This window comes from Mobula birostris, chromosome 1 (assembly GCF_030028105.1).
Source record: "Mobula birostris isolate sMobBir1 chromosome 1, sMobBir1.hap1, whole genome shotgun sequence".
Lineage (NCBI taxonomy): Eukaryota > Metazoa > Chordata > Chondrichthyes > Myliobatiformes > Myliobatidae > Mobula > Mobula birostris.
Window position 1 is genome coordinate 143738095 of NC_092370.1, and position 25479 is coordinate 143763573.

A 25479-nucleotide genomic window follows, 5' to 3' on the forward strand; every position below is an offset into this window, starting at 1 on the left:
TAGAATTCGGTGTCGAGTCCAAAGTGTTGCAGCATGCCCAGGCAGAGGTTAGGTGCTGAATTTTCAAACTTGCATTGTGTATCAGTGTAACCTGCCACAGAATGATATTGGGATGAAGAATTCAAGTTGAATAAAGATCAGGGTTGCCCCTGTGGGCTGAATGTCCGTGCTGCACAAAGCGGTCACTCAATCTATCTGATATAGAGGAATACTAAGTGCTATACACCGATCTGCAAGTTTGATTTTTCATTTAATTATTTAGTTGTCTGTTGTAACTATATTCCTTACAGTTGATAAAGCACTGGGTGGTAGTAGGAATAAGTTCCCACTACCTATTAAATCTCCCAGTGGCGTGTGTCTCAAATAGCCTTTGACAACCAAGTCCAGCTCCTGGCCTTCACATGTAGCTTAGCTATTTACCCCGGCGGAACCATTTCTACTGACAGGAGAAGGGCAAAGGCTTGTTAGCCATGGCTGGCTGCTCACCTAGGAGAAAGAAAATTCTGATCTCAAACCTCTGCTGTCTTGGGGCTATACCCACGTAATGGGAAAGCTTTGGAAGTAAACTCTGAGGAAGAATCCGCAGCTGGATTTCCTAAGGCAGTCCTGTTTTGATTTCAACATTGATTGGCAACTCTTGTGACACTGCTGGTGCCAAACTGTTTCAGTCTCTGCTTTTCCTTTGGATTCATCAGCTACCTGGAGAAGGGCAGCCTACTACATGGGCAACAGCTTGCTCTCCATAACATACTGCCCTGGCTGGCATACATTGTAGATGCTGGGACGCAACATCCATGGTTGACCCCAAACGACAGAGGACCTCCTTTGTAACTCTGTTATTGACCATGTAACTAAATTCTTTAATTTGAATGTAAAATGAATTTGGATTCAAAATTTCCTTCAGGTATTGACCAACAGATCTTGCAAATAAATCCTGTTGCAGGTAGGTCTTTATGATTTTCAGATATCTAAATATGAACACGAGCTGCTTTAGATGCTGGAAGTGCAGGGTCACACACACACAAATACTAGAGGAACTCAGCAGGTCAGACAGCATCTGTGGAAATGAATCAACAGTCAATGTTTTAGGCCGAGACCCTTCATCAGGACTGGAAAGGAAGGGGGAAGATGCCAGAATAAGAAGATACCCAAATCGTTGACTGTTGATTCATTTCCATAAATGCTGCCTGACCTGCTGAGTTCCTCCAGTATTTTGTGGGTGTTTATCGAAATACGAGCAATTTTCTTATTTATCCAGATGGTTTTTGAGGTGTATTCACTGTCACCAGGTTTTTCTAATAGAAATAATTTTTTTGCCTCATTGGGTCCATTACTTTGGCAGACATGGAAAAATGGCTACTTAACAGATAAAATAGCTACTGATGTTCCTGAGGAACTTTTTTATTTGTATTAATTGGTATTTTTAGCTGAATTGGTTGTGTGCAAAGAAGTGCTTCAAACATAGATGTCATGAAATGCAGTTCAAATTTGTTAATGCTGAACATATTATATCTATAGGTTGCATTACTGAAGCAAAGGACTGTACCTGGAGGGTCAAGTGCGGACGTCCATGAACCCACAGCTCAAGCCTCTGTGGAGGAAAGCACAGAAACAGCTCAGCAGAGTTCGAACACTGAAGATAGTACAGATGACCCAGATGGGTTAGGAGGTAATATTTATAATACAATCACACATCAAATTAAGATTGTAGAAGGCATATTTGGATCTTTATCTCTGAGCAATCAAGAAGGTTCTTCAATAAATCATGAGGCTGGCATTTACTATAATCAAAAAAAAATAGTGAGACTTGTAGCCTTGCCCATTTCACAAATCAGTATTTTCCAGTTTAAAAAACAGTAGTTAATGTGGAATTGGAAATTTCATTATTTTAATTTGAATTGATAGGGTATTTTAATATTTTTAACTTGTCTTTCTGTTCCTTTCTTTAATCTTGGCCTACTTTGGAAGGAAATTCAATATTAAAACACTGTTGTCATGATTGATTTGAGTCTGAATTAAGCAGGGCTTGCTCTGTTCAGTCTTAACAGATTCCATTGCACTATTTCAGTTTCATAAGCAGGAATTCAATGTGCACAATTCATGGCAGGCTATGGATAGTCGAGCACACCTGTGGTAGTATTCGTTTGCCTATTAAATTCTGACTTTAGGTTCACACAGGAACGGTCCATGTTTTTGGATAGGTGTGATGCAACATTGCTTACAGTTGACTTTGAAAGAAGATAATTGTAAAGATTTGGTCCCTCTGTTGCAGTGGCTCTATTTAAGCAAAAGTGGATGCTTTCAGATGTTTGCTCACAGACATCTATGATGTTAACACTTTGGCAAGGGATTTGACAGGTGGTACAGTTACTATCCTAATACAGGTTTCCCCCGACCTCCGAAGGTAGAGCGTTCCTCTGAAACGTTTCGTAAGCCGGAATGTCGTAAAGCAAAGAAGCAATTACCATTTATTTATATGGGAAAAATTTGTGAGTGTTTGCAGACCCAAAAGTAACCTAACAAATCATGCTAAATAACATATAAAACCTAAAATAACAGTAACATATAGTAAAAGCAGGAATGATATGATGAATACACAGCCTATATAAAGTAGAAATACTTTTCCACAATAATTGCCTGCACTGTTCTCCGTAGCAAAAATCTCACGCAAGCACTCTCGGCAAAAACACGGCGCAAGCGCTCTCCAGTAACCTTTAAGCTATGAAGCTGCCAAATCATACCAAATAACAGGTAAAAATACACATCCGATATAAAGTAGAAATAATGTATGTACAGTGGAGTATCACTTACCGGAATTGGGAACGCGCCGAGCACACTGATGATGGTGTTAGGCTGAGTCGTTGGAAGTTGGGCTGGTACAGTGGCCCCCACCCTCCAGGCAGCAAACCGATACCGATCTGTGAAGAATGCAGCGGTCCAGCGGTGCCGGGGGTGCACCCAGCACATCTTTAAGAAAAAAGCCGAAATAAACAAGCTAATTAATTAGGTGCCGCCCGACATGTAAATGTCGGCCCAGATCAGAGGCGATGCAATTGGCAATTGTCTCTGATCTGGGCCGACATTTACACGCCGGGCGGCACCTAATTAATTAGCTTGTTTATTTTGGCTTTTTTTCTTAAAGATGTGCTGGGTGCCTCCCGGCTACCGCTGCATTCTCTGCGGATTGGTATCTGTCCGCGGCCCAGATAATCTCACGTAGTTGCCTCACATTCAGTTCCTGGACAACTTTACTTTCGCTACTGCATTCGGTTTTAATTGTTATCCTTTCCTCTTGCAATTGCATCAGCTCTTCATCTATCAGTTCTTGGTCATGAGATGCCAGAACCTCTTCAACATCACCTTCGTCACCTTCCACAGGCCAAACTCAGTTTGTCCTTACTTCGTTCACCACGATCGAAATGCTTAATTATGTCTAGTTTTACGCTAAGTGTAACACCCATACGAGCTCTTTCAGGCTTTTGCAATACCTTAGAACTCAGCTTGCAAACGGCTGCTCACAGGCAGGTGTTTAAGCAATGCCGGCGAGAATGCCATTCCGAATCTGGGGGAGAGCGGCTGCGCGGGCCTTTTTTTCGCGCGCTGCTTTTTTTCGTAACAGTGAAAACTCTTAGTGAAAACAGGGAACTAATGTAGGTCTTTTGTAACAGTGAGGTTTCATAAAGCGAACGTTCAAAAAGCGGGGGGCACCTGTACGTTGCTCTGTTAAACAAAGACTGGACGAGATGCATATTGGATGCAATTAAAGAATGGTTTCTAGTTTATCACTACATTTTTATAATGAGCGGTTTTTAATCTACAGCATATCGTTATTTTTTTTTAGTGCAAGACATACAGTAATTGTGAGCTGATCGGACCATGAAATTCAATGAAATGTATTCAATAAATTGTAATTTTATTTAGATCTTTTACAGCATAATTAGTGAAAAATGCCTTGGGCTCTTGTTATTTTAATACATGTTTATAGATTACTTGGAAGAATGTTGTAAGGGGTGTCGTCAGTGAAGGAGGAATAATTCATTGCAACTTTGGAATATTTTCTTAAAATATTTTCAAAAAAGGCATTTTCAAAAAAAAGTTTTTTTGATACTGTATTAAAGCAACTAAGAGATGAAAGTTTAGTTTTGGAATTTTGCCATGAAATTAGTAACTAATGGAGTAGGCATGGGTTAAATGGCCTACTGAGAGTAATAGTTGTACAGCACAGAAACAGGCCCTTCTGCCCAATGGGTCGATGCCAACCAAACTTGTCCTGTTTGCCTTCATTTGACCCCATATAACTTCTATCCATGTACCCATCCAGCAGTCTTTTATATACTGTTAACATACAACTTCAACCACTTCCTCTACCATATCATTCCATATATGAATCACTGTCATTTTGGAAAAAGTTCTCCCTCAGTTTTCTATTGAATTTGTCCCCTCTTGCCCTAATCCTCTCCAGTTCTTGATGCCCCCACTGTGGGGAAAAAGGATTGTGCATTCACCCTACTTATGCCTCTCATGATTTGAAACACCTCATCACTGGATTGTGGGAAATGAGGGGTGACATGAAGTCCCAGCATGATCAACCTCTCTTGTTCTGGCAGTATCTTGGTCAATCCCAAACACAAGATTCTGTAGATGCTGGAAATCCAGAGTAACACACACAAAATGCTGGAGTACAGGCAGCATCTATAGAGAGCAATAGTTTCAGGCTGAGACCTTTCATCAGGATTGGAAAGGAAATGGAAAGAAGCCAAAATAAGGAGGTGTGGAATGGGGAAAGAGTACAGGTTAGTAGGTGATAGGTGAAGCCAGGGAGAAGGAAAGTAGGGGAAGGGGGAATGGAGTTAGAAGCTGGCAGGTGATAGGTGGAAAAGATAAAGGGCTGGAGAATAAGGAATCTGATAGGAGAGGAGAGTGGATTCTGGGAAGTAGTGAAGGAGGAGGAGCACCAGAGGGAGGTGATAGGCAGGTATGAAGAGAGAAATGAGTCAGGGAGAGCCAGAAGGAGGGGTGGAGAGAAATTTCCAGAAGTTAGAGAAATCAATGTTCATGCTGTAAGGTTGCAAGCAATCCAGATGAATATGAGGTATTGCTCCTCCTGACAGTGGCCTCATTGTGGCAGAAGAGAGTGGACTACATGGACTGCATGTCAGAATGGGAATGGGCAGTGAAATTAAAATAGTTGGTCAAGGGAAAATCCTGCTTGTTGCGGACAGAATGAAGGTGCTTGATAAAGCGGTCTCCCAATCTACTCTAGGTCTCACTGATGTAAAGGAAGCTGCATTGGGAGCACCGGATACAGTCGCTGACCCCAACAGACTCACAGGTGAAGTGTTGCCTCACCTGGAAAAACTGTTTGGGACCCTGAATGTGAGGGAGGAGATGAATGGACAGATGTAGCACTCCTGATTGCAGTGATAAGTGCTGGAATAAGAGCACTGGGGAGGTACAGTTGGATAATGGAACCACAGAGAGGGGGATCCTTGTGGAAAGTTGGATGGGGGTGTGGGATGTCTTTAGTGGTAGGATCTTGTTGAAGATGGTGGAAGTTGTGGAGTTCCCTGCTGACGGAAGCAGGAGAGACCTGCTGCGATCCTCGAGTATTTTGTATGTGTTACCTTGATCAATCCCTTGGCACTCTTTTGGCTTAATAGCATTTTTGCTAAAGCAGGGTTGCCAGTAATGAACATGACAAATGTGGCCTCACCAACCTCTTAAAACTGCAACATAACATCTATACTCACTGGTTTGACTGATGAAGGCCAGTGTGCCAAAAGCTGTTTTCACCACCCTATCTATCTGTGATGCCAGGTACTCTGTTCTACAATACTCACTGGGGCTCTACCATGATAGACACTGTCTGTGAGCCTGGTGGTACATGATTTAAGTGTCGTATATTTTCCCCAATGGAAGAGGGGAGAAGAAAGAGAGCATTGGGTGGGACCTTTGATATGTTGGCTCTTTACTGGGGCAGTGAGAAGTATAGACAGAGTCCATTGATGGGAAGCTCGTTTCCCTGATTTGCTGAGCTGTGCCAGTAAGTCTCGATTGTTTCTTGTGGTCATGGGCAGAGCAGTTGCCATACCAAGCTGTGATGCATCTGGATAGGATGTCTTGCATGGTGTATTGATTTAAAAGTTGTTGAGTGTTAAAGGGGACTTGCCAAATGTATTTATCCTCCTCAGGAAGCAGAAGTGTTGGTGTGCTTTCTTGAACATGGTATCTGTGTAATTGGACTAGAGCAGGCTATTCATGATGTCCACTCCCAGGAGCTTGAGGCACTTGACCTGCCTGGCCTCAGCATTGTTGATGTAAACAAGAGCCTGCGCACTGCACATCCTTCTTGGTGCATGACTGACACTTATTTTGATGACATTGAGGGACAATTGCCTTGGCACTGTGCCACTAAGCTCTCTATCTCCTTCCTGTATTCAGACTCATCATTATTTGATCTGCAGCCCACTACAAACTTGTAGACGGAGTTAGAACAGATTCTGGCTACACTGTCATAAGTGTATAGAGAATAAAGTTGGGCTGAGGACACAGCCTCATGAGGCACCAGCGTTGAGGATAATTGTGGCAGATGAGTTGCTGAATATTTTTATTGATTGTGCTCTGTTGGTCAAGAAGTCAAGGATCCTGTTGCAAAAGGTGGTGGTGGGTCTCAGGTCTTGGTGTTTAGAAATAAATTTACTTGAAGTTATGGTATTGAAGGCAGTAGTCTGGCACAGGTGTCTTCACTCAACCGATGCTCTAGAGATGAGTATTGGACCAGGAAATGACATCTGCCATGAAACTGTTCTGATAGTAGTCAAATTCCAGAGGTTGAGGTTGTCTGAGAGACTGGAGATGATTTTGCTGTAATGAGCCTTTCAAAACACTGTGTCAGAGCCACTGTGTGATTTTAGTGTCATTTGCAGATTTATTTGCCATCCAGATTATTGATATAGATGCAATTTGCCTTGCACTATCTCCTGGGTACACCACCCATCATGATCCTCCAGTCCAAAACAATATTCCACCTGTTCACTGTGTCAAACCATTCTTGTATTCAGTTAGCTAGTGCTCCCTGAATTCCATGTGATTTAATTTTCCATAGCTGCCTATTGTGTGGGACTTTATCAAAAGTATTATTGAGTCCATGTGGACTATGCCTGTGGCACTTCCCTGCCCTTATTGACTTCCTGGGATGATTCTTGAGAAAGCTTGAATCAAATTTGTGAAGCATGATCTTCTATGTGCAAAGCTGACTATCTCTATTCAACTCTTGTCTTTCCAAATGTATGTGTATCTTATCCCTCAGAATTCCCTGTAGTAACTTCACCACAGATGCTAAGCTTACTGGTCTAGAGTACTCAGATTTTTCTTTGCAGTCCTGAGGTAAAGGCACAATGTTAGCCTCCCTGTAGTTTTCTAGCTTTTCACCTGTCACTAATGATGTATGTATCTCAGTTAGGGCTCCTGCTTCTTCTCTAGCTTCCTACAGCTTTTTATACCTACCCTGTGAGACATCCAGTGTCACCTCTGCTGCAATGTGAACTATCCCCAAGTTATCCCTATTAACTGTCTCAAATTTTGATGTCTTCATGTCATTCTCTAGGATAGAAACACAAATATTTGTTGGGGACCTCATCTACTTCTTGAGGCTCCTCTGCGCTCTTTGAGAGGTCGTATTCTTTCTAGATACTTTTTCACTTTTGATTCTTCTTGCTCTTCTCTATCAAAGCTATCTCACATGCCCCCTTTTTGGCCTTTCTTTCAGTGTAATCCTGCACCTCTTCTAGGGAATCACTTAACTGCAATTCCCTGTACCTGACCCATGGTGCTTTTTATTTTATTGATTATGAATATCCATCGCCATATAGGGTTTCCTACACCTGTTGGCCTTGCCCCTTACTCTAACCTGTTTGCGATCTCACTTTCAAGATCTTCATGTTTAATCATAGCCATAGTCATAGTCATACTTTATTGATCCCAGGAGAAATTGGTTTTTGTTACAGTTGCACCATAAATAATAAATGGTAATAGAACCATAAATAGTTGAATAGTAGTATGTAAATTATGCCAATAAATTATGAAATAAGTCCAGGACCAGCCTATTGGCTCAGGGTGTCTGACCCTCCAAGGGAGGAGTTGTAAAGTTTGATGGCTACAGGCAGGAATGACTTCCTATGACGCTCTGTGCTACATCTCGGTGGAATGAGTCTCTGGCTGAATGTACTCCTGTGCCCACCCAGTACATTATGTAGTGGATGGGAAACATTGACCAAAATGGCATGCAACTTAGACAGCATCCTCTTTTCAGACACCACCGTGAGAGAGTCCAGTTCCATCCCCACAACATCACTGGCCTTACGGATGAGTTTGTTGATTCTGTTGGTGTCTGCTACCCTCAGCCTGCTGCCCCAGCACACAACAGCAAACATGATAGCACTGGCCACCACAGACTCGTAGAACATCCTCAGCATCGTCCAGCAGATGTTAAAGGATCTCAGTCTCCTCAAGAAATAGAGACGGCTCTGACCCTTCTTGTAGACAGCCTCAGTATTCTTTGACCAGTCCAGTTTATTGTCAATTCGTATCCCCAGGTATTTGTAATCCTCCACCATGTCCACACTGACCCCCTGGATGGAAACAGGGGTCACCGGTACCTTAGCCCTCCTCAGGTCTACCACCAGCTCCTTAGTCTTTTTCACATTAAGCTGCAGATAATTCTGCTCACACCATGTGACAAAGTTTCCTACCGTAGCCCTGTACTCAGCCTCATCTCCCTTGCTGATGCATCCAACTATGGCAGAGTCATCAGAAAACTTCTGAAGATGACAAGACTCTGTGCAGTAGTTGAAGTCTGAGGTGTAAGTGATGAAGAGAAAGGGAGACAAGACAGTTCCCTGTGGAGCCCCAGTGCTGCTGATCACTCTGTCAGACACACCTCCTCCAATCAAGTTTTTCAAGTTCCTTTCGAATACTATCAAAATTTGCCTTGCCCAAGTTAAAACTTTAACTTGTCAAGCAGGTCTGTCTCTTTCCATGACTGAATTAAAGCCAATGGAAGCATGGTCACTGGTTCCAAAGTGCCCTCCTAAAGTCACCTCAGTCACTTGACCTGCTGTATTTCTCAAGAATAGTCATGTTTTACCCTCAGTCTAGCAGGGCTTTTTGTGTTTTGTGAAGCAATGTTCTTGAGGACACTTAACCAATTCTACTCCATCAAAGTAAGCCCTTAGCACTATGGCAGTTAAAATCCCCTTAAATGACAATCCTGTTATTCTGGCAACTTTCTGAAAAATTCCTGCATACATGTTCCTTTAATTCCTGTTGACTAATAGGAGCAATGAAACATTGCAAGAGGCCTGAAGATAAGAAGGATGAACTCATGCCATGTATAGCTATAAGGAATAGATATGTTATAGCCATTACAGAAACCTGTTTTCTTTGTTCTCTGCATTGCTGCTTGCCCATCTTCTGAATTTACTGTAGTTGAATTCTGTGTCAACTTCCAGTCTCCCATCTGTTTCACTGCTTCTTTTGATCCCACCCATGTAGTTTTGAACCCTCCCTAGTAGTACCAGAAAATCTGCTCACCACATATTAGTCCACCTCCAGTTCAGGTACAGTCCGCCACCTCTCCCCTTGAACAGATCACTTCTGTCTCAAGAGAAATCCCTATGATCCAAAAACCTTCAGTTTCTTTTGTTCAAATGTTGCTGTGTTCATATTCCAGTAGTTTGGTCCTGCTTGCAATTGTAAATCCAGGCCAGTATATTCTATTCTATTGAAAGTATATTATATTCAGGGTATTATATTGTACGTGGCCTGTCAGCGGCGCCAACAGAGCTTTACCAAGAGGGATTTCTCGCAGGTTGGCAGTGGTTATTTAAAAAGGGAACTTCTAGAATATTTGTCCATTGTACATGGCCGATCAGCCGCTATAACCAGAGCACCATTCGTGAGGTACATAGCAGGGAAGGTTCAGGCATAAAAAGGAGATGCTGCCCAGCAGAATGGTCATCAACGGAGTGATCTGAGGCAGAGTGGTAGGGCTTTGGCTCATTCAGGCTTCAGCGAGGTAAGTGGGGAAGTGGTCTTTTTTTTCCTCTTTTTTTAAAGGAATCAAGAGCATGTCTGTAGGGTTTGTACTTTGCTCTGGGTGTCACATGTGGGAATCCTGGGAATCTTCCAGTCTCTCAGGTGCCCCAGGTACACCGAGATGTAGCTCCTGAGAGACCCTATTAGAGACCTGGAGCTGTGGCTTGATGATCTACAGCTTATTAGGGTAAGTGAGTAGGAGATAGATAGGAGCTACAAGGAGTTAGTCACCCTGAGGCTGTAGGAGTTAGATAAGTGGGTGACCATCAGGGAAGGGATGGGAAGAGCTCAGATAGTAGAGAGCACCACTGTGGCCATCCCCCTCAGTAATCATTATCTTGTTTTGGATGCTGTTGAGGGGGGTGGGGGTGACCTGACAGAGGACGACCATGGCGATCGGATCTCTGGTACTGAACCTGGTTCCGTGGTGCAGAAGGGAGAGAAGAAGATGTGGAATGCGGTTGTCTTAGGGGATTCCATAGTGTGGGGAACAGACAGGAGATTCTGTTAGCCTGAAAGAGATACCTACATGGTCTGTTGCCTCCCAGGTGCCAGGATGTCTTAGACTGGGTGCAGAGTATTCTGAAGGGAGAGGGTGAACAGCCAGAAGTCTTGGTACATGTTGGTACCATTGATATAGGTAGCAAAAGGGAGGAGGTTCTGAAAAGGGAATTCAGGGAATTGGGTAGGAAGCTGAAAAGCAGGATCTCCAGGGTAGTAATCTTGGGATTGCTACCTGTGCCATGTGCTAACGAGCACAAGAATAGCGTGATTAGGCATATTAATGTGTGGCTGAGACACTGGTGATGGGGGCAGGGCTTCGGTTTCCTGTATCATAGAAACACAGAAAGCCTATAGCACAATTCAGGTGCTTCTGTCCACAAAGCTGTGCCGAACATGTCCTCACCTTAGAACTACCTAGGCTTACCCATAGCCCTCTATTTTTCTAAGCTCCATGTACCTATCCAGGAGTCCCTTAAAAGACCCGATTGTTTCCGCCTCCTCCACCACCGGCAGCAGTCCGTTCCATGAACTCACCGCAATCTGCGTTTAAAAAAAAAAAAAAAAACAACAACAACAACTTACCCCTGACATCTCCTCTGTACCTACTTCCAAGCACCCTTAAACTATGGCCTCTTGTGCTAGCCATTTCAGCCCTGGGAATAAGCCTCTGACTATCCACACGATCCTCTCATCATCTTGTACAACTCTATCAGGTCACCTCTCATCCACCATCGCTCCAAGGAGAAAAGGCTGAGTTCACTCAACCTATTCTCATAAGGCATGCTCCCCAATCCAGGCAACATCCTTGTAAATCTCCTCTATGGTTTCCACGTCCTTCCTGTAGTGAGGCGACCAGAATTGAGCACAGTACTCCAAGTGGGGTCTGACCAGGGTCCTATATAGCTGCAACATTACCTGTTGGCTCTTAAGTTCAATTCCACGCTTGATGACGGCCAATGCACCATATGCTGCCTTAACCACAGAGTCAACCTGTGTAGTAGCTTTGAGTGTCCTATGGACTCGGACCCCAGGATCCCTCTGATCTTCCACAATGCCAGGAGTCTTACTATTAATTCTATAACCTGCTATCGTATTTGACCTACCAAAATGAACCACCTCACACTTATCTGGGTTCAGCATCCATCTGCCACTTCTCAGCCCAGTTTTGCATCCTATCAATGTCCCGCTGTAACCTCTGACAGCCCTCCACACTATCCACAACACCCCCAACCTTTGTGTCATCAGCAAATTTACTAACCCATCCTTCCACTTCCTCATCCAGGTCATTTATAAAAATCACGAAGAGTGGGGGTCCCAGAACAGATCCCTCAGGCAATCCACTGGTCACTGACCTCCATGCAGAATATGACCCATCTCCAACCACTCTTTGCCTTCTGTGGGCAAGCCAGTTCTGGATCCACAAAGTAACGCCCCCTTGGATCCCATGCCTCCTTACTTTCGCAATAAGCCTTGCATGGGGTACTTTATCAAATTTCCTTGCTGAAATTCTTGTACACTACATCTACAGTTTTACCTTCATCAATGTGTTTAGTCACATCCTCAAAAAATTTAATCAAGCTTGTAAGGCACGACCTGCCTTTGACAAAGCCATGCTGACTATTCGTAATCATATTATGCCTCTCAAGATCTTCTCCATCAACTTACCAACCTCTGAAGTTATGACTTACTGGTCTATAATTTCCTGGGCTATCCCAACTCCCTTTCTTGAATAAAGGAACAACATCCGCAACCCTCCAATCCTCTGGAACCTCTCCTGTCCTCATTGATGATGCAAAGGTCATCGCCAGAGGCTCAGTATCTGCTCCCTCACTTCCCACAGTAGCCTTGGGTACATCCTGTCCGGTCCCGATGACTTATCCAACTTGATGCTTTCCAAAAGCTCCAGCACATCCTCTTCCTTAATATCTACATGCTCAAACTTTTCAGTCCGCTGCAGGTCATCCCTACAATCGCCAAGATCCTTTTCCATAGTGAATACTGAAGCAAAGTATTCATTAAGTACCTCTGCTCTCTCCTCTTGTCCATACACACTTTTCTACTGTCACACTAGATTGGTCCTATTGTCTTGTGTCTTATCCTCTTGCTCTTCACACACTCGAAGAATGCCTTAGGGTTTTCCTTAATCCTGTCTGCCAGGGCCTTCTCATGGCCCTTTCTGTGTTCCTAATTTCTTTCTTAAGCTCCTTCCTGCTAGCCTTATAATCTTCTGGATCTCTATCATTACCTAGTTTTTTTGAACCTTTTGTAAGCTCTTCTTTGTTTCTGGGGCATCTTCTGGGTGAGATGATACAACCTGTATGAAAAGGATGGGTTACACCTGAACCCAAGGGGGTCCAATATCCAAGCAGGCAGGTTTAAGAGAGCTGTTAGGGTGGGTTTAGACTAATTTCACAGGGGAAAGGGAATGAGAGTGATGGCGCGGGGGAGGTTAAGGAAGGGGAAAACAGAAATAAATCAAAGATAGCGTGCAACAAAGATGATGGAAAGGACAGGGAGGAGATGAGGCATAATCACAGCCAGTAAGATGAGTTAAAGGTCAGTAGAGGTGTGGAGCAGTTAAAATAGAAAGCAACAAATACTGGATTGAAAGTGTTGTGTTTGAATGCATGCAGCTTAAGAAATAAAATGGATGATCTTGAAATTCAGCTACAGATTGGCGAGTATGATGTTGTGGCCATCTCTGAAACTTAGCTAAAAGATGGCTGCCATTGGGAGTTGAATGTCCAAGGATATATGGTGTATTGGAAAGATGGGTTAGTAGGCATAGGGGGTGGTGTGGCCCTGTGTATAAGAAATAATATTAAATCATTAGAAAGTGATGAAATAAGAGCGGTAGGTGTAGAGTCTCTATGGGTTGAGCTAAGAAATGGCAAGGGTAAAAGGACCCTAATGGCAGTTGTATACAAGCCTCCAAACAGCAGTCAGGATGTGGATTACAAATTACAGGAGGAGATAGAAAAGGTGTGTCAGAAGGGCAATGTCATGATAATCGTTGGGGATTTTAACATGAAAGTGGATTGGGAAAACCAGGCCAGTACTGGACCTCCAGAGAGAATTTGCAGAATGTCTAAAAGGATGGCTTTTTAGAACAGCTTGTTGTTGAGCCCACTAGGGGATCGGCTGTGCTGGATTGGGTGTTGTGCAATGATCCGGAGGTGATAAGAGAGCTTATCGTTAAGGAACTCTTAGGGAACAGTGGTCACAATATGATCGAGTTCACTTTGAAATTTGAGAAGAAGAAACTAAATTCCAATGTGTCGGTATTTCAGTGGAATAAAGGAAATTACAATGGCATGAGAGGGGAACTGGCCAAGGTTGACTGAAAAGGGACACTAGCAGGAAGGACAGCAGAGCAGCAATGGCTGAAGTTTCTGCGAAAAATGAGGGAAGTACAAGACATATATATTACAAATAAGAAATTTTCGAATGGAGGAAGGACACTATCGTGGCTGACAAGTGAAGTCAGAGGCAAAGTAAAAGCAAAAAAGAGGGCATACAAGGAAGCCAAAGTTAATGGGAAGATAGAGGATTGGGAAGCTTTTAAAAACTTGTGGAAGAAAACTAAGAAGGTCATCAGGAAGAAAAAGATGAATTATGAAAGGAAGCTGGCGAGTGTGAGGGTAGATAATTCTCCTGGACCTGATGGAATGCACCCTTGGGTTCTGAAGGAAGTAGCTTGAGAGATTGCGGAGGCATTAACAATGGTCTTTCAAGAATTGATAGATTCTGGCATTGTTTCAGATGACTGGAAAATTGCAAATGTTACTACGCTATTTAAGAAGGGTGGGAGGCAGCAGAAAGGAAACTATAGACCTGCTAGCCTGGCATCAGTGGTTGAGCCCACTAGGGGATCGGCTGTGCTGGATTGGGTGTTGTGCAGTGATCCGGAGGTGATAAGAAGAGCTCACTAGATCTTACGAAAGGTTCAAAAAAACTAGGTAATGATAGAGATCAGTGGTTGGGAAGTTATTGGAATCGATTGTTAGGGATGAGATTATGGAATATCTGGAGGCACATGACAAGATAGCCAAAGCCAGCATGGTTTCCTGAAAGGAAAATCTTGCCTGACTAACCTACTGCAATTTTTTGAGGAAATTACAGCAGGGTAGACAAAGGAGATGTAGTAGATGTGGTGTACTTGGATTTTCAGAAGGCTGCACATGGGGCTGTTTTGCAAGGTAAGAGCCCATGGAACTACAGGGTAGTTACTAGCATGGGTGGAGCATTGGCTGATTGGCAGAAAACAGAGTGTGAATAAAGGGATTCCATTCTGGCTAGCTGCTGGTTACCAGTGGAGTTCCATAGACATAGACATACTTCATTGATTCCGAGGGAAATTGGGTTTTGTTACAGCTGCACCAACCAAGAATAGAGCATAAATATAGCAATACAAAACCACAAACAATCAAACAACTATATGCAAACTATGCCAGATGGAAATAAGTCCAGGACCAGCCCATTGGCTCAGGGTGTCTGACCCTCCATGGGAGGACCTGCAAAGTTCGATGTCCACAGGCAGGAACAACCTCCATGATGCCCAGTGTTGCATCTTGGTGGAATATGGCTGGAATCCAACAGCAAAGAGTTCAATATCCGGGCTACAATCACATTCCTCAATCGTAATATGACCAGGATTGCACCATCTGTTGTTAGCCAGAGCGGCAAGCCCCCCTCCTTTACGCTTACCGCTGTCAGTGCACTTCTGGTCAGCCCTAATGGTCTGGAAGCCCTCCATGGAAACGTTTTGGTCGGGTATGTCCACGTGCAGCCACGTTTCAGTAAAACACGTAACACTGCTTTCCGGAAATATTCTCTGACACCTGGCTAACGCCATCAACTCGACCATTTTATTACCCAGCGATCTCACATTGCCCATAATGAGAGAGGGAAGACACAGCTTATAACTCCTCTTCTCCATAAGTCTCTGTTGTCTCGACCTGGTCCTCTTTCCTCGCCTTTTTGATTCCCCGTCTGCATCCTCAGTGTGTTTTCCTCCAGATTTCAGCTGGGGTGTCCACTACTCTGTTCGCTAAACCGGCCGGCATAAGCGCAATCAGCTGGTCCCTGGAATAAACAATGCGACCATACTGCTGCCCCGCTAATGAGATGTGTCCGAATGTAACTATTTCCAGTGCTAAAAACCCATATAAAACTCTCCGCCAGCATGTTAGAGAGGGTGCAGCTTCAACGTGTTACCATGGAAAAAAAATACAACAGCGTAAGTTAAGAAAGTAAGAAGAAAAAAAGTAAGAAAACTAGTCGGAGCGGCTGTTTCAGGCTGCATGCACAACCGGCGCATGCACACTGACATGGGTAGGTGTTGGGACCGCTGCATTTTACGGTGTAAGTCAGTGATTTGAACTTTGGGATTAATGGATTTGTGGCTAAATTTGCCAATGATACAAAGATAGGTGGAGGAGCAGTTAGTGATGAGGAAAGAGGGAGCCTGCTGAGAGGCTTAGATAGTTTAAGGGAATGGGCAGAGAAATGGCAAATGAAATGCAGTGTTGGAAAGTGTACGGTCATGCATTTTGGTGGAAGAAATAAATGGGCAGACTGTTATTTAGATGGAGAGAGAATACAAAATGCAGTGATGCAAAGGGACTTGGGAGTCCTTGTGCAGGATACCTAAAAGGTTAATCTCCAGGTTGAGTTGGTGGTGAAGAAGGCGAATGCAATGTTGGCATTCATTTTTGAAGGTATAGAATATAAGAAGCATGGATATGATGTTGAGGCTCTATAAACACTTGTGAGACCACACATGGAGTATTGTGTGCAGATTTGGGCTCCTTATTTTTAGAAAGGATATACTGACATTGGAGAGGATTCAGAGAAGATTCACGAGAATGATTCCAGGAATGAAAGGGTTGCTGTATGAGGAACGTCTGGCAGCTCTTGGGCTGTATTCCCTGGAATTCAGGAGAATGAGGGGGATCTTATAGAAACATTCCGAATGTTAAAAGGTCTGAACAGGTTAGATATGGCAAAGTTATTTCCCATGGTAGGAAATTGTAGGACAAAAGGGCACGACTTCAGGATTGCAGGATGTCCATTAAGAACAGAGATGCGGAGAAATTACTTTAGTGAGAGGATGGTAAATCTGTGGAATTTATTGCCACGAGAGGCTGTGGAGGCCAAGTCATTGGGCACATTTAAGGGAGAGATAGATAGGTTCTTGATTAGCCAGGCCATCAAAGGGTATGGGTAGAAGGCAGGGGAGTGGGGATGATGGGAAGAATTGGATCAACGCTTGATTGAATACCAGAGCAGACTCAATGGGCTGAATGGCCTATTTCTCCTATATCTTATGGTCTTATGATTGACTTGCATGATTTATATCAATATTGCAATCACCATGATAACTATCCAATCAATACTGTTGGTTTATAAGGCCATGAGTATGGTCAATCTATTTATAGATATTGATTGCAGTGCATCCTTGCTTTTATTATTGACATGAAAGCAAAGATGCACTGCTGAGGCTTGATAAATTGTTGGTCAAAGCATATTTGGAGTATTGTGAGAAACTTTGAGCCTGATATCTAATGAGATGTGCTAGTCTTGGAGAGGGTCCACAAGAGGTTCTCAAGAAGGTACCCTGGAATGAAAAGCACAACAAATGAGTATTTTAAACACAAAATAATCTGCAGATGCTGGGGTCAAAGCAACACTCACAACAAGCTGCAGGTCGGGCAGCATCCGTGGAAAAGATCGGTCGACGTTTCGGGCCAGAACCCTGAAGAAGGGTTCTGGCCCGAAACGTCGACTGATCTTTTCCATGGATGCTGCCCGACCTGCTGAGCTCCTCCAGCTTGAAATGAGTATTTTGTGTTTCTGGACTTGTTCTCAATGGAGTTCAGAACAGGTGGTGGGGTGGGGGGGCGTGGAGACTCTTTGAAACCTACCAGCTACTGAAAAGCTTGGGTAGAGTCGATGTAGAGAGGGTGTTCCCATTTGTAGAACAGCTTGGGATGTGATGGCATAGTGTCATGTGCCCCATGACGGGAATAAAGAACCAGCAGAAATAGAAAACACTTTGGAGTCCAGTATTGCTATAAACTAATAATATTTATTAGTAACTATGCAATACAGTAATATAAATGTAAATAAATCAAATGGGTTAGCAATGATTTTTTATATATGTGTGTGTAAGTAAATCAGTAAGTGTGGAAATATATGTATGAAAAAGCAAGCTTCTTTAAGTCTAGGGGTAAAAAGATACAGCCTTATGATGATGAGTAAAGTTCAGTTCAGTTCACTTGTGAGAGAGAGAGATATATTTGAATCTTCAGGTGAGCTGATGCCGTCAATCTTCTCATTGTCCTTCAAAATCCTTTAAAAGTCACCGACTGTGACTTTAACGAAGTGGACCGGTTTTCTGTCGTGGAGCTATCCCCCAGGCGAGGGTGGGACACATGGACAACTCCCCACCAGTCAGCCCCTTTTCCTTCTTTTCACTGCAAGAGCGATTTGATTGATCCGCCTGATCGCTCCTCCAAAACCCACTTTTTCTACGGGCACAACAATGCTCATTTGGTGTCCAAACATGTGTCTGAGGTCTGTATCATCTGACCTCCTATTTATCTCACTGTACTGGGTACCACCTGTCATTCAAGTAACTCCTCCTTCCTCTCTGAAGAAATGCACAAGCAGGCGAACTGTCCTTGAAGTAATATCAACAACCTGCCTTCGGTCACCATAGCAACTTTTGAGCTGCTCAGTGCTGTCTCCAAACCCAACTCAGTAGAATTCTGAAGTTTCTTCCAGTGCCTTAAAATGACAGTCCAACCGTTAGTCTTTGTCTCTCTCTCTCTCTTTTACAAACAAGCCATTGGTGGTAAGTAACTCTCTGTCTCTCTTTTCAAAACAACAGTTAGTAGGGGTACTTCAGGATCCCCTCACAATAGCATCAGAATAAAGGGACATCTCTTTAAACTGAGATGAGGAGGAATTTCTTCCACCTGGTGAGTGGTGAATTTCTGGAATTTGTTGCTATAAAGGACTATGGAGGCCAAGTCATTGGGTGTGTTTAATGGCCTAGAGATGCTGCCTGGCCTGCTGCGTTCACCAGCAACTTTTATGTGTGTTGCTTGAATTTCCAGCATCTGCAGAATTCCTGCTGTTTGGGTGTGTTTAATGCAGAGATTGATAGATTCTTGTTTCAGGGTTAATGAGAGAAGGGGGATGGAGAAGTTGGTTGAATTTTTAAAAAAAACACCAAGATTGAATGGTGGAGCAGAGTTGATGGGCTGATTGGCCTAATTCTGCTCCTAAATCTTGCCTCATGTTTTGCTTATATTTACATAGATTAGGGTAGGACTGAGCATGGTCAGGATAAAGTGAAAAACCTTGTGGTAGTAGCATTCCAAGATATTTTGTTTGTATTTTCAAGAAATACAATTAAATTCCAAAGTGAGTTTGTAAGAAGTTCTTCATTTATGTTATTAAATAACATATGTCTGTCACAGAAAATATTCTTTTCTGACTGAGTTCATGATTTTTTTGTATTGTAGAATATTCTCTTTAGTTATTAGTTCAAGGAAACATAGTTTTTCAACAATGCTGTATTTGTCTGTGTATCTGAGTTGTGGGTGCATGCATAAACAAAAATTTTACTGGACCATCAGCATTAGATAAGTCAGTGAAAACTGATAGTTCTTACCAGGAGTCCCCATTTTTCATAGCTATGCCCTCATAACTCTAAATGGTGCTGTAGAAATAGAGTATGATTTCAGTATCCAATTTTGTTACTGTCTTATAAATCAATCTATTTTGTTTGCGCAAGAAGCATTCTGTTCATCATATGGGCTGTTGGTAACAAAACAATTCTTGAAATTTCAGAAGTAAAATTCAGACCTGTATTCATTAGTTATCTGTTAAGTTTCCTTTAGATTTTATGTCAAAAATAACTTTGCGTTTTTTATTTGTTGCTTTAATGTTCTTTACAGCCAATTTTAGATTTCTTTTTGTGGCCATGTTCCAGATTTCTTCTACTATTGTTAAAGTTACTATGATTCTATGCCATGTAGAGGGAGCTGGCAATGATGCTAATTCCATAACAATTCTTCAAAAACGTGTGAAGAGGCAAGAAAATCTTCTACAGCGCTGCAAAGAGATGATTCATGTCCATAAGGAACGCTGTGCCCAGATGACCAACGAAAAGGAAGCCCTTCAAGAGCAATTAGATGAGCGCTATCAAGAGCTGGAGAAAATAAAGGTGAATTTAAAACCTGACAATCTTTCTCATCTCTGAATGCTCCTGCTCATCCCATCCAGACACAAAATAGTTTACTGGTTGATTGGTGTTCAATTACAGCATAATATTGAGTATTTCGCTCCTAATAAAATTATTTTGTAGTCAATGTGACTTGGTAGATTGGATTCAGAATTGGTGGTGGATGGTGTAATTCTAACAGGTGGTGTTCTGCAGAGGTCACATCTGGGATTTCTGTTTGTTATACATGTCAGTTATCTGAAGAAAAGTGATTGGCTGATTATAAAGATAGAGATGGCACAGGAATTGAAAGAGCGGTGGATTGTGAAGAAGGTTGTCAAAGCATACAACAGGGAATAGAACAGTTGCAGATTTGGCTGGAGAAATAGCAGTGGGTGTTCAATCAAGGAAAATGTGAGGTATTAATCTTTGAGAGGTTAAATGCAAGGAGGAAGTATACAGTAAATAGCAGGACCCTTAAGAACACCAATGTACAAAGGCATCTTGGGTCTAAGTCCATTACTGTCTAGAAGTGGCAACAGAAATAGTCAAGGTAGTAAAGAAGGCATGTGGCATACTTACCTTCACTGGTCAGGATGTTGTGTACAAAAGTCAGGAAGTCATGTTGCCGCTGTATAAATCTTTAGTGGTCAGGGATAGTAACCACGGCTGCAGGAAAGGAGGAAGTCATGGGGGGATTGTCTACTGAGTCATTGTGGGTTGAAGTTAGAAATGGGAAGGGGCAATAACTCTGAGTGGGCAAGGCAGATTCTGGAACAGTGCCACAATAGTAGGGTTGGGTGATTTTAACTTTTGGAATAGTTATTGGCATCTCCTTAGACAAGGGGTTTAGATGGGATGGAGTTTGTTAAGTGTGTTCAGGAAGGTTTCCTATGCAATAAGCCAACTAGAGGAGAGGCTGTTCTTGATCTGGTATTGGGAAATGAACCTGGTCATGTGTCAGGTATCAGTGGGAAAGCATTTTGGAGGTAGGGATCACAACACTTATTGCCTTCACCATAGTGCTGGAGAGGGATAGGAGCAGACAGTTTGGGAAAGCATTTAATTGAGGTAGGGGGAAATAGGTTATTAGGCAGGAACTTGAGAGCATAAATTGGGAGCATATGTTCTCAAGGAAGTGCACAGCAGAAATATGGCAAATGTTCAGGGAAAATTTGCATGGTGATCTGCTTAGAAGTATGGAAAGGATGGTAGGGTAAAAGAACAGTAGTGTACAAAGGATATAGAAAATCTAGTTAAGAAAAGAAAAATTTACAAAAGGTTCAAGAAACTAGGTACTGTTAGAGCTCTAGAAAATTACAAGGATGCCAGGAAGAAGCTCAAGAATGAAATTAGGAGAGTTAGAAGGGACTATGAGAAGGCCTTGGCAAGCTGAATTAAGGAAAATGCCAAGACATTCTACAAGCATGTGAAGAGCAAGAGGATGAGCTGTGTGAGAATGGGACCAATCAGGAATGAGAGTGGAAATGTGAATGGAGCCAGAGGAAGTAGCGGAGGTACTTAGTGAATACTTTGCTTCAGTATTCACCAGTGAAAAGGACCTTGGCAATTGTGGGGATGACTTGCAGCAGACTGGAATGCTAGACATTAAGAAAGAGGATTCGTTGGAGCTTTTGAAAGATATTAAGTTAGATAAGTCACCAGGACCGGCTGAGATATATCCCAGGCTACTGTGGGGAGTGAGGGAGGAGGTTGCTGAGCCTCTGGCAATGATCTTTGTATAATCAATAGGGACGGGAGAAGTATCAGAGGATTTGAAGGTTAAAAATATTGTTCCCTTGTTCAAGAAAGGGAGTAGAGATAACCAAGGAAATTATAGTCTTAATTCAGTGGTGGGCAAGTTGTTGGAGAAGATCCTGAGAGGCAGGATTTATGAGCATTTTGAAAGACGTAATCTGATTAGGAATAGTCAGCGTGCCTTTGTCAGGGGCAGGTCATGCCTTTTTAACCTGATTGAATTCTTTGAGGATGTAACAAAACACACTGATGAAGGTAGAACAGTGGATGTAATGTATATGGATATCAGTAAGGCATTTTCTATGTGAGGCTCATTCAGAAAGTAATGAGGCATGGGATCCAAGGAGACCTTGCTTTGTGGATTCAGAATTGATTTGGCCACAGAAGGCAAAGGGTGGCTGTGGGTAGTTCTTATTCTGCATGGAGGACGGTGACCAGTGGTGTTCCACAGGACCCTCCTCTTTGGGATTTTTATAACTGACCTGGATGAGGAAGTAGAAATGTGGATTAATAAGGTTGCTGATGACAGAAGTTGGAGGTGTTATGGATAGTCTGCAGGGTTGTCAGAGATTACAGTGGGGCATCAATAGGACGCAGAACTAGGCTGAGAAGTGGCAGATGGAGTTCAACCCAGGTAAGTGTGAAGTATTTCATTTTGGTGGGTTAATTTTGAAGACAGTATATAATATTAATGGTAAGACTCTTGGCAGTGTGGAGGATCAGCGAGATCTTGGGGTCCGTATCCATAGGACACTCAAGGCTGCTGTGCAGGTTGACAGTGTTAAGAAGGTGTATGGTGTTTTGGCCTTCATCAACTGTGGGATTGAGCTCAGGAGCCGTGAGGTAATGTTACAGCTATATAAGATTTTAGTTATACCTCACTTGGAGTACTGTGTTCAATTTTGGTCACCTTATTACAGGAAAGATGTGAATACTACAGAGAGACTGCAGAGGCGATTTACAAGGATGTTGCCTGGATCGGAGAGCAGTTTAGTTGAACTTGAGCTTTTCTCCTTGGAGCGACGGAGGATGAGAGGTGACCTGACAGGGGTGTATAAGGTGATGAGAGGCATTGATCATGTGGATAGCAAGAGGCTTTTTCCCAGGGCTGAAATGGCTAACACGAGGGGGCATAGTTTTAAGGTGCTTGAAAGTAGGTATAAGGGGGATGTTGAACGTGACTGTGGAGCAAAGAAAAATGGAGCCCACGCAGGTGTACTTGAGTCTGGTGCACCAGCATCTTTTGCAGGTGTACTTTCTGGGTGTAAGTGACTGGACCAGACTGCAATGCACCAGAATGACTTTCAGTGTCAGGTCTGTCATGAAGTAAGTCAACATTGAATTGGAATTTGAACCAAGTCCTGGATAATGGCAGACATAAATGAAGCCAGTCTCTATTTGTCTCAATTACCTCAAATTGGGCACAGCATAGATCCTCTTCTAATTTTCAGCCCAAAGAGCCAAGTCCAGGTGTGTGGTCTGGACATTGCCCTCGAGTTCTGCAAGGTCTTGAAAATTTGTATTAAAATATGTGCACCTAATTTTGCATCTTGTCAGAGAATTGTTAACTTTCTTTAGCTGTTCAGCCAAGTTAATAATATAATTATAGCTGGGTATTAGAAATCTTCTTGACTTGAAGCCAACCAACAATAATTGTCGGAAAAGTAGTACAGAGGTTGCTTGATTACTTATAGCTTTTTTTGAGGCTTGCTAATGTGTGTTGCTATTTTGCTGTTGATAGAAAATTTAGATACATCTGAAATGAAATCGCATTTTACAAACTTGTGAAAATTTTGTGCGTAAACATGAGGAATTCTGCAGATACTGGAAATTCAAGCAACACACATCAAAGTTGCTGGTGAACTTGATGTGTGTTGCTTGAATTTCCAGCATCTGCAGAATTGGCCTGCTGCGTTCACCAGCAACTTTGATGTGTGAAAATTTTGTGCAATAGCATTTGAAGCCAAGTTAGTTCAGAGCATGAGGGGGAAGGACAGGGATATCTTTACTAGTTTAGTTTCCAAGTCTAGTGCCTTGGTATCTATGGGGGTCAAGGAATTTTGTGTGGAGAAGAACTACTGACAAGTTGGTCAAACAGCTTGTAACTTTGTTATAAATTCCATCGACAATATCAAGCAATGTTCATTTTGTTTTCAGGATCTGCAGACAGCTGAGAAGACGAAACTGATTACTCAGCTTCGAGATGCAAAGAATTTAATTGAACAATTGGAGCAAGATAAGGTGAGCAGTAAGTATGGAAGGGAGTTGAATGTTTGAATGTGTGGCCATCCACCTCAGAGAAGCAGGAATAACAACGGATTCAATGGTGAGATTTGCTGGCGAATGACTGACCTTTGAACATTTCCATGTATCTTTTCGTAGATTTCATGTTGAAGTCTGGCGATTGGTCTGCTAGCTGCAATCTGAAATAATGAATTCCAGGCCTAACTAGATACCTTCGTAGGAAGTAGGTTTGGGGTCCAATAGTTCCTGTCAAAAAATTTAGTTCAAAGTAAGTTCATTATTGAAGTATGTATAATGATCATGAAAAAACAACGTAACATTCATTGGACATGTGATTAGGAAAGAGGAGTTAGAATGCACAGTAATTATGGGAAAGATTGAAGGGAAGAAAGCAAAAGGAAGGCAAAGGCAAATGATGATGGAGACAGCAATGAATACCAATGATTTGATCCACTTGCCCGTAACAGGAGTGTGTGGGCCATGGCAGTCAAAACTCAATCTGGGCATGCACCTGATGATGATGATGATGTCACTACATACTACCTTGAAATTCATTTTCTTGCTGGCATTTAGAGGAAAATAAAGAAATACAGTAGAAATTTATGAAAAACTATACATAAGCAAAGACTGACAATTTGCAAAAGAAGACAAAATGTGTAAATAAATAAGACAGAACATGAGTTGCAGTCTTTGAAAGTGAGTCTGTAGGTTGTGGAGTCAGTTCATCGTTGAGGTGAGTGAAGCTTTGCATGCTTGTTCAGGAGCCTGATGGAGAGGGCTTTGCCTGTCATGGACAGGGCTGTATCCACCACATTTTGTAGACTTTTATGTTCCTGGTTATCGGTGTTTCTATACCAAGCCATGATGCTACCAGTCAGGATACTCCCCATTGTGTATCTATCTATAAATGATTGTCAAAGTTTTAGATGAGGTGCAAGCTTCTAAGAAAATAGGCGCTGTTGTGCTACCTTCATGATGGACTTGCATGCTGGTTCCAGGACGGATCCTCTGGTATGGTAACGCCAAGGAATTTAAACCTACTGATGACTCCACCTCCATTTCCCCTAATATGGACTGGCTCATGTAACTGGCTTCTTCCTCCTATAGTCAATAATCGGTTTTCTGGTTTTGCTGATATTGAGTGAGAAATTGTTGTGGTACCAGATTTTCAGTCTCCCTCAGGTTTGCCAGTTTATTGATTTGTCGAACAACAATGGTGGTGTCAACAAACTTCATTATGGCATTGGAGTTGTACTTGTCCACGCAGTCATAAGAGTTGAATTGACTTTATTTCTTACATTCTTCACATACATAAGGAGCACAAATCTTTAAGTTACGTTTCCACCTTAAAGCAAATTATAGTAATTTGTAATAAATGGTTTGTACGGTAAGAAATACAACAGAGCAGTCAATTTAGCTTAGAAATACAATTATATCGGCGTGAATTAAGCAGCCTGATGGCCTGATGGAAGGAGCTGTCCCGGAGCCTGTTGGTCCTGGCTTTGATACTGTTTCCTAGATGGTCATAGCTGGAACAGTTTGTGGTTGGGGTGACTCAGGTCCCCAATGTTACTTTGGGCCCTTTTTATGCACCTGTCGCTGTAAATGTCCTGAATAGTGGAAAGTTCACATCCACAGGTGCG

General features: G+C 42.6%; 1 protein-coding gene across 4 annotated transcripts in view; it reads left to right on the plus strand.

Moving 5' to 3' along the window:
* The window catches only part of golga4 (golgin A4), a 246147-nt gene that overhangs the window by 66300 nt on the left and 154368 nt on the right, over positions 1–25479 (plus strand). For 3 of the 4 annotated variants that reach the window (XM_072263075.1, XM_072263085.1, XM_072263094.1), the window contains 3 exons: positions 1519–1669; positions 19650–19837; positions 23750–23833. In XM_072263075.1, coding sequence (XP_072119176.1) covers positions 1519–1669; positions 19650–19837; positions 23750–23833 — 423 coding nt within the window. Of the gene's footprint in view, positions 1–1518; positions 1670–19649; positions 19838–22524; positions 22652–23749; positions 23834–25479 lie in introns of those variants that run through there. The other variant, XM_072263104.1, reaches the window with a different exon arrangement.